The sequence below is a fragment of the Gobius niger genome, assembly GCF_951799975.1.
Source record: "Gobius niger genome assembly, chromosome: 13".
Taxonomy (NCBI): domain Eukaryota; kingdom Metazoa; phylum Chordata; class Actinopteri; order Gobiiformes; family Gobiidae; genus Gobius; species Gobius niger.
In genome coordinates, this window is record NC_136864.1 from 31,547,121 (window position 1) to 31,560,817 (window position 13,697).

General features: G+C 44.0%; 1 protein-coding gene across 3 annotated transcripts in view; it reads left to right on the forward strand.

The window, feature by feature from the left end:
* adcy8 (adenylate cyclase 8 (brain)) overlaps positions 1-13,697 on the forward strand; it is a 122,482-nt gene that overhangs the window by 90,374 nt on the left and 18,411 nt on the right. For all 3 annotated transcript variants that reach the window (XM_079570086.1, XM_079570084.1, XM_079570085.1), the window contains 4 exons: positions 5,825-5,925; positions 8,991-9,192; positions 9,323-9,409; positions 11,479-11,651. In XM_079570086.1, the coding sequence (XP_079426212.1) occupies positions 5,825-5,925; positions 8,991-9,192; positions 9,323-9,409; positions 11,479-11,651 (563 nt within the window). The remainder of the gene's footprint in view (positions 1-5,824; positions 5,926-8,990; positions 9,193-9,322; positions 9,410-11,478; positions 11,652-13,697) is intronic.

Sequence of the window (13,697 nt, forward strand, 5' to 3'; positions counted from 1 at the left end):
GGCCTTTCGCTCTGGTACCCACTTACTCAGATCCACCCACATTTCAGCCTTTTCCAGTTCACTGGAGCCGCTTCTTCCTGAACAACATGAACATTTACCGGTGATCTTTGGTTGCCAGTGGTTCTCAATCTGTGGTACTTGGGCTTCTTCAGGCGATGCTGCAAGCTTTACACTTTATTCATTTGACTCAAACGTAGTTTCTGGGGGTGTGACAATATTGATATATTGCAATATTTTGCAGGACGATGAGATACCAATGCTTTTCTTTATTTCTATATTGATTCTTTGGATGATCATATTAATGACCAATGTCACCGTTTTCACGGTTAATTTGCGGTTGATTTTTTTTACTTTTGAAACAGGGCTATGGTTTGTTGTTTTGTGTAAGTGAAGTGATTTCACCGACAGATTTATAGACTCATTCTCAGTAAGTCAGAAATCATTTATTGACTTATTCATTTAAAGGAACAGGCCACAGTTTTTCCATACTGAGATATGTTCTTACCTGAGCTTAGACGAGTTGATAGGTACCTGTCTGGTCTTTGTGCCTGTGGAGGAGCGTGGTTGATTCCAACTTCACCCCCGTTTGGAGCTATAGGAATACACTGGGAGAGGCCAAATGCTAACAACATCTTTGGTCGTTTAGCGTGACTGAGAAAACACAAAGACCAGACAGGTATAAGCTCAGGTAAGAACATATCTCAGTCTGTAAAAACAGTGGCCTGTTCCTTTAAGAAAAGGGAAATAATCTCATGAAAACAAATGTAAATGCTGAATAATATGTAATGTTTAAAAAAAGAAGGTTAAAAATTGTATTGCAATATCGGCGTATCGTAAGATTATCGTCATCGTGAGCCATGTATCGCGTATCGTATTGAAATGTGAGGTACTCAGACCCAGAGGTTCCCACCCCGAGTAGTTTCATGTGCTTTAATAATAATAATAAATCGGTTTTAAAACAAATGCAAAATCAATGCAACATGACTTGTTTTGTTTTGGATGGATGTCAACGTTTCGCTCCCTTTCCGTAGGGCATCCTCATGGCATTTTGTCTTTATGACACCCACGCCCCTCCCTCCAAAAACATACTGCAAGTAAAGTCACATTGTTTCTAAATATAAAAGATCCTATGAACCTGCCTGAATGAGAACTGTGTGCTGTTTACACACGGGTCAGACCCATCTATTTCAGGCTTCGTTCAGACCGCAGGATGACATGACCCAAAGCAGATTTTATTTTTCCCCCGATTTAACCTGTATCTGATCTTCAAATGTGACCCCGAAATCTGATACTTGGAAAACAACACGTGCACTTGTTATGAATGAAGTTAGGGTGAATTCTGGACTCCACAGCGGCACGACATCTGCTCCACAAAAGTCCATGGTCTAAAAAACTGTCTATGCTCCTTCTTAAAAATGATGAGGTCATTAATATATCGGTTCCATTAGCTTCCCACAACTTTCACATTGCCTGATCCACTTGGTTGTGTTTCTATCTGTGTTTACTTCTGCAAACATCAGTGCGGACACATTCAAACCGTATCCCGTTCAGACAGGAACGATTTTAGCCGTCTGTGACAAAGGATCACTCGTCATGGGGAAAATCTCAGGATGGATCTCTGTCAGGTGTCTCGTCAACACCACACCTCCGCCAGGGTCGCTGACTCCGCACTTTACAGGACTTTCCATGCACACCACTAGCACACACGGCTAAACACATGCCGTCTTAAGCCTGGACTAAGTCGTAGCTATGACTGTCTCTTTGAACCATCGCACAGTGGAGACGAGAACAGGCTCACGATTTTACAAACACCACGTCTTGTAATGTGACAAAGAACACCAGCCATTAGACCTGATTTAACCTTGATTTTATCTTGATTTCAGCCCAGCGGTACTTAATAATAATAATAATAATAATAATAATAATAATAATAATAATAATAATAATAATAATAATAATAATAATGATAATAATAATACATTATATTTATAGAGCGCTTTTTAAGACACTCAAAGCCGCTTTACAGAAAACAAGAATAAGATCACACATAAAATTAGCACATTAAAACCTTTTTAGAGAGGTAGGTTTTGAGTTCTTTCTTGAAGGTGGGGGGGGTCAGAACGGGCACGGAGTGGTTGGGGCAGTGAGTTCCAGAGTGTGGGGGCGGCGATGGAGAAGGCTCTGTCTCCCCAGGTTCGGCTCTTGGTCTTACAGGGGAGGAACAGGAGGTTGGTGGTGGTGGTGGAGGAGGTCGGTGAGGTATGGAGGGGCCACATTATGGAGGGCTGTGAAAGTGACGAGGAGGACCTTGAACTGCGTTGAGGGACGGGGAGCCAGTGGAGGTTCTGAAGGACAGGGGTGATGTGTTCACGGGAGCGAGTGTGCGTGAGGAGGCGGGCAGTGGAGTTCTGGATGTACTGGAGTTTATTGAGGGTTTTGGATGGTGAGACGTAGAGGGCGCAGTTGCAGTAGTCCATTCTGGATGTGATGAAGGCATGAATCAGAATTTCAGCGGAAGAGAAGGTGAGGGATGGGCGGAGTCGTGATATGTTTTTGAGATGGAAGAACGCCATCCATGGGGTTCGAAGGAAAGAGTGGGGTGGAGGAGAACACCCAGGTTGCGGATGAGTGGGGACGGAGTGACGGTGGTGCTGTCGAAATTGAGGCAGAAGTCTTGAGCAGATTTGGTGATGTTTTTGGGCCGATGATGATGATACTTGGACTTATGTTTTACGAGGTGGTGCTTGGTGTGTGAAGTTTGCGAACCACTGGTGAAGACCGACCACAAGCATTATCAACGTCAAACTTTGCTTTACCATTAGGACGGCAAAAGTCCAGAGCACCCCTGGCACGAGGAGAACCATTTGAGCCGAACATGTAGGGCGAAGTGGGTGCGACTGTTAAAGGCTGTAGGAAAAACTCTCCTGCATTACATTCACTGAGGGAAAACTAAGAAGTCGCCTCTCTGTCACATTTCCAAATCTCCCACTGGCTCCATGTACTCCACACGCTTCTTCTGACATGAAACAAACAAACAAACATTCATTTATACACAACTGTAAAACCATGACTCGACCATGTTGCCTTTGCCCTTTCAAACTGTGGAGCTGCCAATGCTTTCCGCTTTAAAGGCGGACGTGGCTGTGGTTTCTGAGCTGAGCCCTCACTTGTGTGGTGAATGTAATGCTCTGCTGCTCCTCCTGTTTTCACCCCAGAGTGCGTTGCCCTATGACCTGTTGGGTGCTGGTTTGGCCCCCCCTCCCCCCCTGTGGTCTTTAGCTTCGTGTGCTGTTTCACTCCCTGGACTGAGAAACTGTTCCCATTTGTTTTCTTTAAAGTGATTCATTCTTGCTTTTTAATCTAATGTACTTTGGAAACATTGGCCACAGTATTTCTTTGTGTTTTTAGAACATTTTCTAGAAAAGACCTCTACCTCTTTAGATGTATGGAGTGTAGTTATAAAAAAGAATACTGGCAGAGGGCGCTACTTTCTATCTGAAGTTTAAAACAGTCAACAAACTTACGACTCAAAATGAATTTCGTTGTGTTTCATTTTGGAATGACACTGAAGACCTGTCCTATCCTGACTTTGCGGCCTTTGTTCAAATGTATCAGCAGTTGAGATTTCAGTATCTCGTGTTCAGGCATGTCCTGTACCCAGAGGACACCTGTTATACATATTTTTAGAGGTAGGGGAAACTGGAGGCCCCGGAGGAGACCTACACAGACACAGGGAGAACATGCAGCCTGTAGGGTGGGCCAGTCCAGAATGATCCAGCGTCACTCTTAGGATGTGAAAGTCCCTCAATAACAATCTACAGATGGTGCACAGGAGAGAGAGAGTGAATGACCAAAAACACATCGATCGTAGGTGACTTTTGTGATTCATAATCCTGCTGAAATATTAACACTGCAACAATAACACCAGCCCGCCCTTCTCTGATTGGTTTTCTCCACTTCCTGTTTTGTTTGTGTATGTTCCGCTCGGAAATGTAGTTGATGCCGACTCTGACCAGACTCAATCGCTGGTGATTTTTTCAGGGTTATATTTAGGGACCTTCTGGCTGTGAGGGAAGAGCACTGCCCACTGTGCCACCAATGCACTGCCACACGGGCTCCACATGCAGGATTATTGACACAAAAATGGTGCTTAAATATGGGCTTTGCCAATCCCTGGGATAAAATTCCTAGTTTGTGAACCTGTTCTCAACAAGTGGCCATAAAAACTATCTTCCCCTTCACTCTGTGGGACATGTAGGTTCAGCTCCACAGCTTAACACGACCCTGTCATTGTTGTTTCTGGATTCTTTTCACTAACAAAGATGAATCCTTTTAGCTGCTCTGTCCACACTCGGCAGTGAGCGGGAGGAAGGGGGTGGACAGCTTTGAAGGAGCAAAGTGCTGCCAAACCTTAGCAATCTTATTTTCAAATGTGTTTCACGTTTTCAGATATTCTGGGCGAGGTGGCCTGTTGAATTCCAAGGGGGGGGGGGGGCAGTGCTGGGCCCTTGCTCCACCTCTACAATTAGGTTTCACACAGAACAAAAATGTTCGATTTGCGCCACACCACGGTCACCAATCTTTTTATCTGCCGGCCTATTGAAGAGGATGGAGTGGTTCAGGGGCAGAAGTTCCAAAAATATCCTAAGGACTTTCGAGCGCCCTCTTTAACTGAAGAGTCTAAAAACTCCATCCATGAATCAGAGAAACAAATTGTATTCTTTAGAAGCAAGTGAGGGAACTATTCTGATTTCAGATCACGTCCTGGGGCGACTCAGGACGTCCAAAAGGACATACGGTTGTGCTACACATTTACACAAACACAAAGGGGTCATTTATGGAGACTGGCGCTGAATTGTGAGTGACAGGCAGCTGGAAAATAGAAGACAGCCATTTGTGGGAATGTTGCACCTAATTTACCAATTTTAGGGTCCCAAATCTGAGAGAATGTGACATGAGTTCAAAATGTGCAACTGAGTCTGCTGCGGATCCAAAAAGTATTCAGGCAAAAAGCAGGTACAGTAATGGTTTCTTTCTGTCATCAGCACGAAAAGCTGCTTACATATCAGATGTGCAGCACTTCTAATAGAAACAGTTCCTAAAACTGCACAAGCAAGTTGCAATTCAGCACCTGGCTCAGGAAACCAGGCCCCAAATGTGTTTAACCTTTTTATCATATATACTTACGGTCATAGCAGTTTGCTTTTTGATGCATTCACTGCAAATGCTCCACTAAAATCCCGTCCTCTTCACAAACTGCTCCAATGGCAGCCATCCCAGACCGATATCACGGAGCTAGTGTAACGTATACGGGACATGGTTGATGGGCGGGCGGCGTGCATGTTCTCCAGGCGTCTGCTGTACCTGGCTCTGCGGGTCATCTGCTCCGGACAGATTTTCTGCCGGATGGGCTAAAGTCTACGGTAGCCCTGGGTCAAAGAAAAGTCCTCTGAATGTGGTGTTTGCTCCGTGTCCGTGGTGTCGCCCTGCTGCATGTGCCGTGTGCTCTCCGTGACGCCTGTGTGTTGCTCGTGGTGCGTTCATGTGAGCTCGTACTCGTGGATTTGACTGCGCATTGCAAACATTTACACTTTAAATGACTTGAATTGAGACATGTTCTCTGCATGTGAGCCATCTGAGGTCTGATTTATCCTTCCAAGACTATTTAACTTATGTCAAAGCGTGTTTGTGATTTGAATTCTAATGAACTAATAAGAAAATGTAATAAATATGGAGACAAATGTTATTAATTTAAGTCATTTTATCGTGTCAAGGACAGTGTGGTTCTTTCTCTCACTGACCGCCCTGTCCCCTGTCCCTGCAGTACTCCCAGATGAGGGACGAGGTCTTCAAGTCCAACCTGGTGTGCGCCTTCATCGTGCTCCTCTTCATCACCACCATCCAGAACCTGCTGCCCTCCGCCAGGTAAACCACATTACCACACTGTTTCACTGGGCTGCAGCAGGAGCCGGGGCCTAGGCTTTAGTAAAAAACAGTCAATAAAACTTACACAAAGGTGTTTGTTTTTGTCATGTAAAAATCTCTCAAATAATGACTAAGGGATTGACATCAGAAAGACCTTCTGCGTTATTTCATACATTGTTATTACATTTCATCATTAGCCTAACAGGGAGATACCATTTGACATGGGAGGCAATGGCGTGCTGGGTAATCAGGAGGGTCAGTCGTTTAACAATGGAGTGGCCGGTGCTGCAGAAAAAGAAAGGCATCATGTGTGTAGAGGCCTGTGACAAAGAGAAAGTGTCATCAGCTGGGACTGATCCTACGATCTCTGACTTATAAAGCCAAGCCAAGCCACGGAGCTAAACCAGATAAGGACTTAGCTTTCTAGCTGAACACTAACTGAGATTGTAAACAACTGCACACACATACCCCTCCCTAACCACGCCCCCGTTGTTCTGCGTCTGCCTCAATATGTTTCCTCAGCCCCGCCCCCCCGGTCAATGGCCAGTCATCCTTCCATGTGTAGCGGAATACATTTATTTAGATTACTCAATATGACTAACTGTATTCAGGTACAGCTATACGTTCATGTTTTTAAGAGCAGGCTCAAGACCCAGCTTTTTAGTTTAGCTTATAACTGACATGTATTCTTGCTAGGCCTATTTATTTATCTCAACACCCTTATAATTATTATTAAGGCGAGACACTGCAGGTGAATAGGAAAAAAAAAAAATGTAGAGATATCAATTTCAAACTTTTGCTGAACATCACAGATATAAATATGAGAAAAAAATGTATTGCACTTTTTCTGTCATTTTATGTTTTCACACAAAAATAAGGCATTTTGAGCATTAAAATGGCCAAAATTGCCTATATTTTGGGCAACGAAATCAAAATAATGAATTGAGCCAGATTAAAATGTTATGGTTTTATTTTATTGACATATTAGTAACTAAGATTTTTTCAGAGGGATTTTGGATATTTTGTTTAGTTTTTCAATAAACTAATCATCAGTGAAAAATTCTGTAAAAACTCAAATTCCGCCTGTGTTTTTCGGTTTCAAAGTTGAATAAATCAGGCTAGGAATTAGATATTAAAAAATCCCTCTGAAAAAACCTTCAAAATATTGTTTAGTCTCAGCCTGTAAAGTGTGGAGTCTGTGGGAGCTTCTATAAGGGCTCAGGCTCTGCCCGAGTGCGGCTTCTCACATTCAGAGAAAACCAGCCCTGAAGTTTTGTAGCGAGTGCGCATGCTCGGCCCGTTCTTCCACTTTTCCGCTCCAGCGTCTCGTAGGAGGAAAAACACCATATTTGGGTGAAAGCGTCATCACGGGGCCCCTTAGCAGGACACGTGGATGTCAAATCTGTCAATATTTATGAATGAAAACCCGCGGGAAAGACGGCCTTTCTACTTCCGGGTCGCCCCCACCTCGCAGACAAAACATCATAAAATAAACATCATCATTTTTATATCTGACATGAAAACTAAGATGTAAAGGGAGGAAAATGGATAAAAATCTCCACTTCGACCACTGCGTGAAAAATCAATACTTTCACCTGCCGTGTCTCGCCTTAATTGCTATTTAATTGTTCCTGCTGGAGGGGCCCTCTGTCTCGGGAGCGGTGATTGGCTGTGGCTGCTGGGGTGCTGTCCGGTGGGTGTCTGGATGGAAGTGTGGTGTTGTCCGGGCGCCCTGTGTTGGTCCCTGTGGCTGCAGCCGAGGAGCCGCTCCCGCTGCAGACGCTCCTTGGATGGTGTTTCCTAACCTGGTTTATCTGTTACCAGCCTTATCTCAGCCTTATCTCAGCCTTATCTCAGCCTGATCTCAGCCTTATCTCAGCCTGATCTCAGCCTTATCTCAGCCTTATCTCAGCCTGATCTCAGCCTGATCTCAGCCTTACCTCAGCCTTATGTCCACTGTCTCCATTGTTTTACCTTGAGTGTGTGAGGTGTGTCTTTGGAAGAATGGGCAAGTGTGATTGTGACTACGTGTTTTTATCTGTGGGAGGAGGTGGGTATAAGGGAGTGTTTTTTAATCTGTAAAGTACATGAAATGTATGAAAAGTGCTTTATAAATATAAATTGATTGATTGATTTAATTTGAGGGTCTTTATAGTGCATTCCAGGCAATTGGTAACATTATTATTGAATAAAGTCATATGTAAACAAAACAGCTAATGCTATAACAGTTAGCTAGTACGATGCTAACATTATATGAATGTTTCTTCACTCCAGATATGATTAAAAAACATGTGTCATAATGTTATATTGAAGGCGGTGACCAAAAGTAACGTCTACATCACTGATGCAGTGGTTTGGTTACAGTTTTATCATTAGCTGCTCCTCCAGTGGAGCCGCAATTGCAGACTTGTATCTGAACTCGGAGGAGTCTGGACTTCTCCGAGTTTACAAGTTCTAATTACCACTTGGAGCGGCTACAAGGGAATTTCCAAGTAGGAGGTGGGAAATTTACCAATTACCAGTTGCCTGGAACGCAGCATTAGAATACAGTTACTTTTCATATTCAAAACATTAACAAGAAAGAAAAGATCAAACCCGCCAGGAGAACTTTAGCTCTGTGTCGTTTTGGGCTGTGGACATTTGCAAAGTGTTTTTGTTCCTAACAGCACGCCTGTTAGGAACAAGTCTAGCCAACATGTTATCAATGATATGCTGCATTTATGCATGAATGGAATCCAAATCAAAGTGAAAGTATTCGAAGTATTCAGAATACAGTACAGTACTGGTTTCAAAGAATCGTCCCCAACACTGCCTTCATCACCCGGTGCCGATCCTACAAGCTCTAACTCAGGACACCACCTTTAGTTTTGTTTGGCCTTTTAGTGCGAGCCCCGGGGTGTAGGCTAATTTATTTATTTATTTGTTTTTTGTTCTAACTGCTTGGCGAGGCTGGCTTTCTGTCCTCTTCCAAAGTTTCACAGGAGGAAGGAGTGTTATCACTGCACTAACATCACTGTACAAATGTATGTTGCACATCTGGTTTAACATGTGACCCGTGGCTGCAGCATGGTGACGATGGCCGTGCAGTTCTCCGTCCTCATCGTGCTGCACTCCGGCCTGCTCCTGGTCACCACGGCGGAGGATTACAAGTGTCTGCCCCTGGTGCTGAGGAAGGCCTGCTGCTGGATCAACGAGACCTCCACCGCCCGGCACGCCATCGTCTGCCTCTCCATCCTCACCAACTTCCTGGCCGCCATGATCAACATCGTGAGTCCGAGCGCGCCATAGCAAACATGGATGAATGCATGGACAATCTGGAACATTCTTTTGTTGATGATACATATTATGCACAAAGTTGAGTATTGTTAATAAAAGTGCACATGTGTTTGTGTTGCAGCTGTGGTGCGACTTTAAGCCCAGTGCGTTCAGGAATCAGACGTATAATGAGTCTGTGGCTGTTCCCGACATCTGCTTCTACCCTGAGGTACCTCCACACAGATCATCTCCATGTCTTCACATATGCCACTCGCCCATGAGGACAGTGATACTGATGTGCAGACCACAGGCTCATATGAGAGAGCGGTCACTCTGGGCAGTAGGACGGCAGCTCTGGAGGGGCTTTCCTCGATACTTCTGTTCTTTGAATTCTTCAGTGTGTCCTGAAACAGCACAACAGAAAGAAACACAGTGTTTTGGTCAAAATAATGGCGTTGTTCTCATGGCAATAGTGGCAATGGTAAAAGTAAGTCAATACAAACTAATTACTGCCTGATCTTTAACTGAATACAGTAGTGATGCACGATAATGGAAATTTCAACCTATTACGATAAGCTGAATATTTCCAGACCACAATGCCGATAACCGATAATGCCACCAATAATGATGTACATATATTTGCACAGCGTTGTTTCGCTGAAATACTCTTCATATTTTTCAGCTAAAACAGTGCAGTAGTCGGCCGGAGAAAGTGTGTATCTGCTGCTGTAAATGTGCAGTGTTGAATCTGCAGCAGCTCCGGGCTGCAGGAGGAGTGGGACGGCGCCGCCACCGAGAGAAAGGCAGCGATTATTGGCCAAACATTTTTTTATCAAGGATGGCGTCAAAAATGCCAATAATTGCCCATAATAATTGGCGGCCGATATTATTGTGCATCTCTAGAATATAGTAAATGGGAGAAGCTTCACAAACAATATAATGCGATTGTGTCGTGACTACTCTGCGTTCGTCCTCGTATTCTGCAGTTGATATGAGGCCGAGAGGCTGAGACATGGAACCCCCTCCTCAGGAGTTTTCTGTGAAGCCGGGGTTCAGGCCTTCACATGAGTGCAGAGTAAAGGACTCGTGTCTCTGAGGCCTTTGATTGTCAGCAGCCCTGTTTCCCTCTTTAGGGTAAGTCCCTGGTTTAGAACAAGCTTAGCCTTTGTCCAGACTGAATGAATGACTTTATTTACAATAATTATTGTATTTACATCACAGCCAAAAAAGGCGGGACAATAATAGCAAATTGATATGTATGAATTAATTGGACTGTATGAATTATATCACATTTTACACAATTTTTACCAAAGAATCTAAATTGATCGTTCCATTTAGATTTTTTTTTTTACATTTATTCAACCAGGAAAGTCCCACTGGGATTAAAAATCTCTTTTACAGGGGAGTCCTGGCCCCAGAGGTTAATCTATTTTGAGCGGAAACTGGAGTACCCGGAGAAAACCTACACAGACACAGAGAACATGCAAACTCCTCACACAGGCCCTGTCCAGGTGAATCCAACCAGGGACCTTCTACTGTGAGGCACAAGCACTAACCGCTGTGCCACCGTGCCGCCCATTCCAGACTTCAACCCCTTAAACAGAAACATGTCTTTGCTAAAGAGCCGTTCCTATTGTAAAAACAGCTTGGTCTGGTTTTGTAGACAATAAAAAGGAAACGTGTTACACATGTTCATGTTTCATTGATAAAGCAGTCCAGTGGTTCTGACCATCTTTGTCTCGTGGACCCCTTGGATCAGAGGTTGTCCGTGTACCTCCTGCCTCAAGTTTATTTAGAAAGCAATAAGTGCTATTTGTAAGTAAAAAGACAATGTTGCCTAGAATTCTACCAAAACTACACATTTGTCTACAAAATATAGCTTTTCCTATTATTATTTTCAATCTGAAATAGATCCATGTACCTCCTGCTAGGTCCTCGAGTGCCCCCAGCTGGGAAACACTGGAGTAGTCTACGACAGTGGCTCGGGTATCGTGTCAAAACCCACAAGCCCCCTGGAGTTGCGACTTGTAAAATAGAATGTAAAATATTTTCTTTTCCTCCAAAATTGGTGTTGAATAAGCATTAAACAAGCCAAAACAACCTGATACCAGTCATTTTAACAGACTGAAGTCGTGATTCTACACTATCTATGAGAGTTACCATAGTTGCCACCAAAGAATTTTCAGCTGCTCCGCCTCTGCTTTAGGCTCTTTAGAATGTTGTGAAGTCACGTGAACGTACTGAGAACCAGTGGACTCCATCCAGCCCAGATCCGAACATGAATGTGTTTGTCCGCAGTACTTCGTGTTCACGGGGGTGCTGGCCATGGTGACCTGTGCCGTGTTCCTGCGCCTCAACTCCGTGCTGAAGCTCGCCATCCTCCTGCTCATGATGGGCATCTACTCCCTGCTCACCGAGGCCTTCTACACCGCGCTGTTCGTCCGCTACGACACCGTGCATCACAACACACAGTGAGTGCCCCCGAGTCTCATACCTGTTTTTCCCTGGACGAGTGTAAACCAAAGTTACTCTTCTCGTTCTGCAGTTTCCCGCTGCTTTTCTATCAGAGCTCTTCATCAGGGAGAGGCGACAAATATCCATCAGTAATAAATCCACTTCATTTGGCCTCGTTCTGACATGTCATAAGAGAAGGAGAGTTTTCCTTAGTTCCGCGCTTGTGATTTGCTGAAAATGCGCTGTGTAGCAGTTTTCCCAGGCGAGAAAACAAAGGGGACAGAGTAGATACACAGAAGGCCTGAGGGGCTCTGTCATTGTACAGGTGCCTGTCATATAATAAGAGTCAAACAAAGTCAACAATCAGGAGAAGATTCACCAGAGAGAATACAGACCATTCACCACAAGGTGGAAACCACTGGTGAGCCTCAAAAACAGGAGGCAAAAAGCATCTAAGAAAGCCTTTACAGTTCTGAAACAACATCCCAGGACAGACGAGACAAAGTTGTGCCAGAGTGACGGGAAGAGAAAAATATGGAGAAATAAAGGATCTGCTCCTGATTGAAAACATCGACCTCATCAGTGAAACATGGTGGTGCAGCATCATGGCCTGGGCTTGTTTGGGCCAATGGAACTGTTCCCTTGTGTTTATTACAGATGTGACTGTCGACAAAAGCAGCAGGATGAATTCTGAAGTGTTTGGGACAATATTATGAGCTCATATTCAGCCTCGGACGCTCGGACGCCGTTTCACAGTGCAGATGGACAATGACCCGAAGCTACTGCCAAAGCCACCAAAGAGCTTTGTAAATGAAATGTTATTCAATGGCCAAGTCAATCACCTGACATGAATCCAACTGAGCTGCATTTCACTTGCTGAAGACCAAACTGAAGGGAAAATGAACAAGCAGGAACTGAAGACATTTACAGTAGAAGCCTGGAGAGCATCACCAGGGATGAAACCCAGCGTCTGTTACGTCTGTGCCTCTACATCAGACTGTCATTGACTGCAAAGGATCTACAACCAAATTGTAAAAAGGAAAAAGTTTCATAATTGTTGCTTTGTCTCATTACCTTTGGTCCCTTGAAAAGTAGGAGGCTCACATTCAAACACTTGTAATTCCTACACCGTTCATCCGACTTGGATGTAAATAGCCTCAAATTACAGCTGAAACTCTACATATTTTTAGTTTTGTTTCAAATCCATTGTAGTGCTCTATAGGGACAAGAGTCGATGTCCCAATATTTATGGACCTGACTGTATATACAGTGTATACTGTTTACAGTGTAATACTTTCTACTCCACCACATTTCTACGAAGTCAAAAGTCCATTTGTCCATGTGTTTGGTTCATTTGAGAAGCCTAGTGATGCAGTAGGTGGCGCTGTGCAGATGTACTACCACTGACTCACAACATGGAGGAAGGTTTGTCCCTATTGTGTTGCCATACAGAGGGGAATTGAGACCACATTTGTAGCAAAAAAACACATGTGGATTAAAAAAAAAAAAAAAAAAAAAAAAAATTTATCAGTTATTTTTCCTAACACTTATTTAAATGGCTTTGGACTTCCTACTTTGCATTAAACCCGGTTAACCCCCACGCTCCAGATGGACCTCCTTAATCCTGCCCAGTGCGGAGGTGTTGGGTGGCCTGTGTGGTCAGCAGACAGATGAGAGTAAGGCGTAAGGTGCGAACACTCAGGCTGATTGTCGAGCAGCGCTGACCTTTGTTCTCTGATCACATTATGCAGAGGTGAGAAATCCCACCCTGAGGCCTGTCTGCGAAGGCACCGCGACCTTTGCTCTGACAGCACCGCACCATGTGACCGGGGCAGGAACACAACTCTTCTCCGTCTCACCGGACTTCATTCCACTCTTTTCACACAAATACTGTCCCTCACTCTGAATTAGCAGCTTTAGAAGTCATTTGGGAAAACAGCCCATAGTTTAATCATCAGGGAAGTCAGACATTTAATTTTTATGTTAGATTATAGATATGATCTTTACATGATTAGAATTTGCCTGAAAAGAACCCCACTTTGAACAAAAAAAGCGTTTTTGAC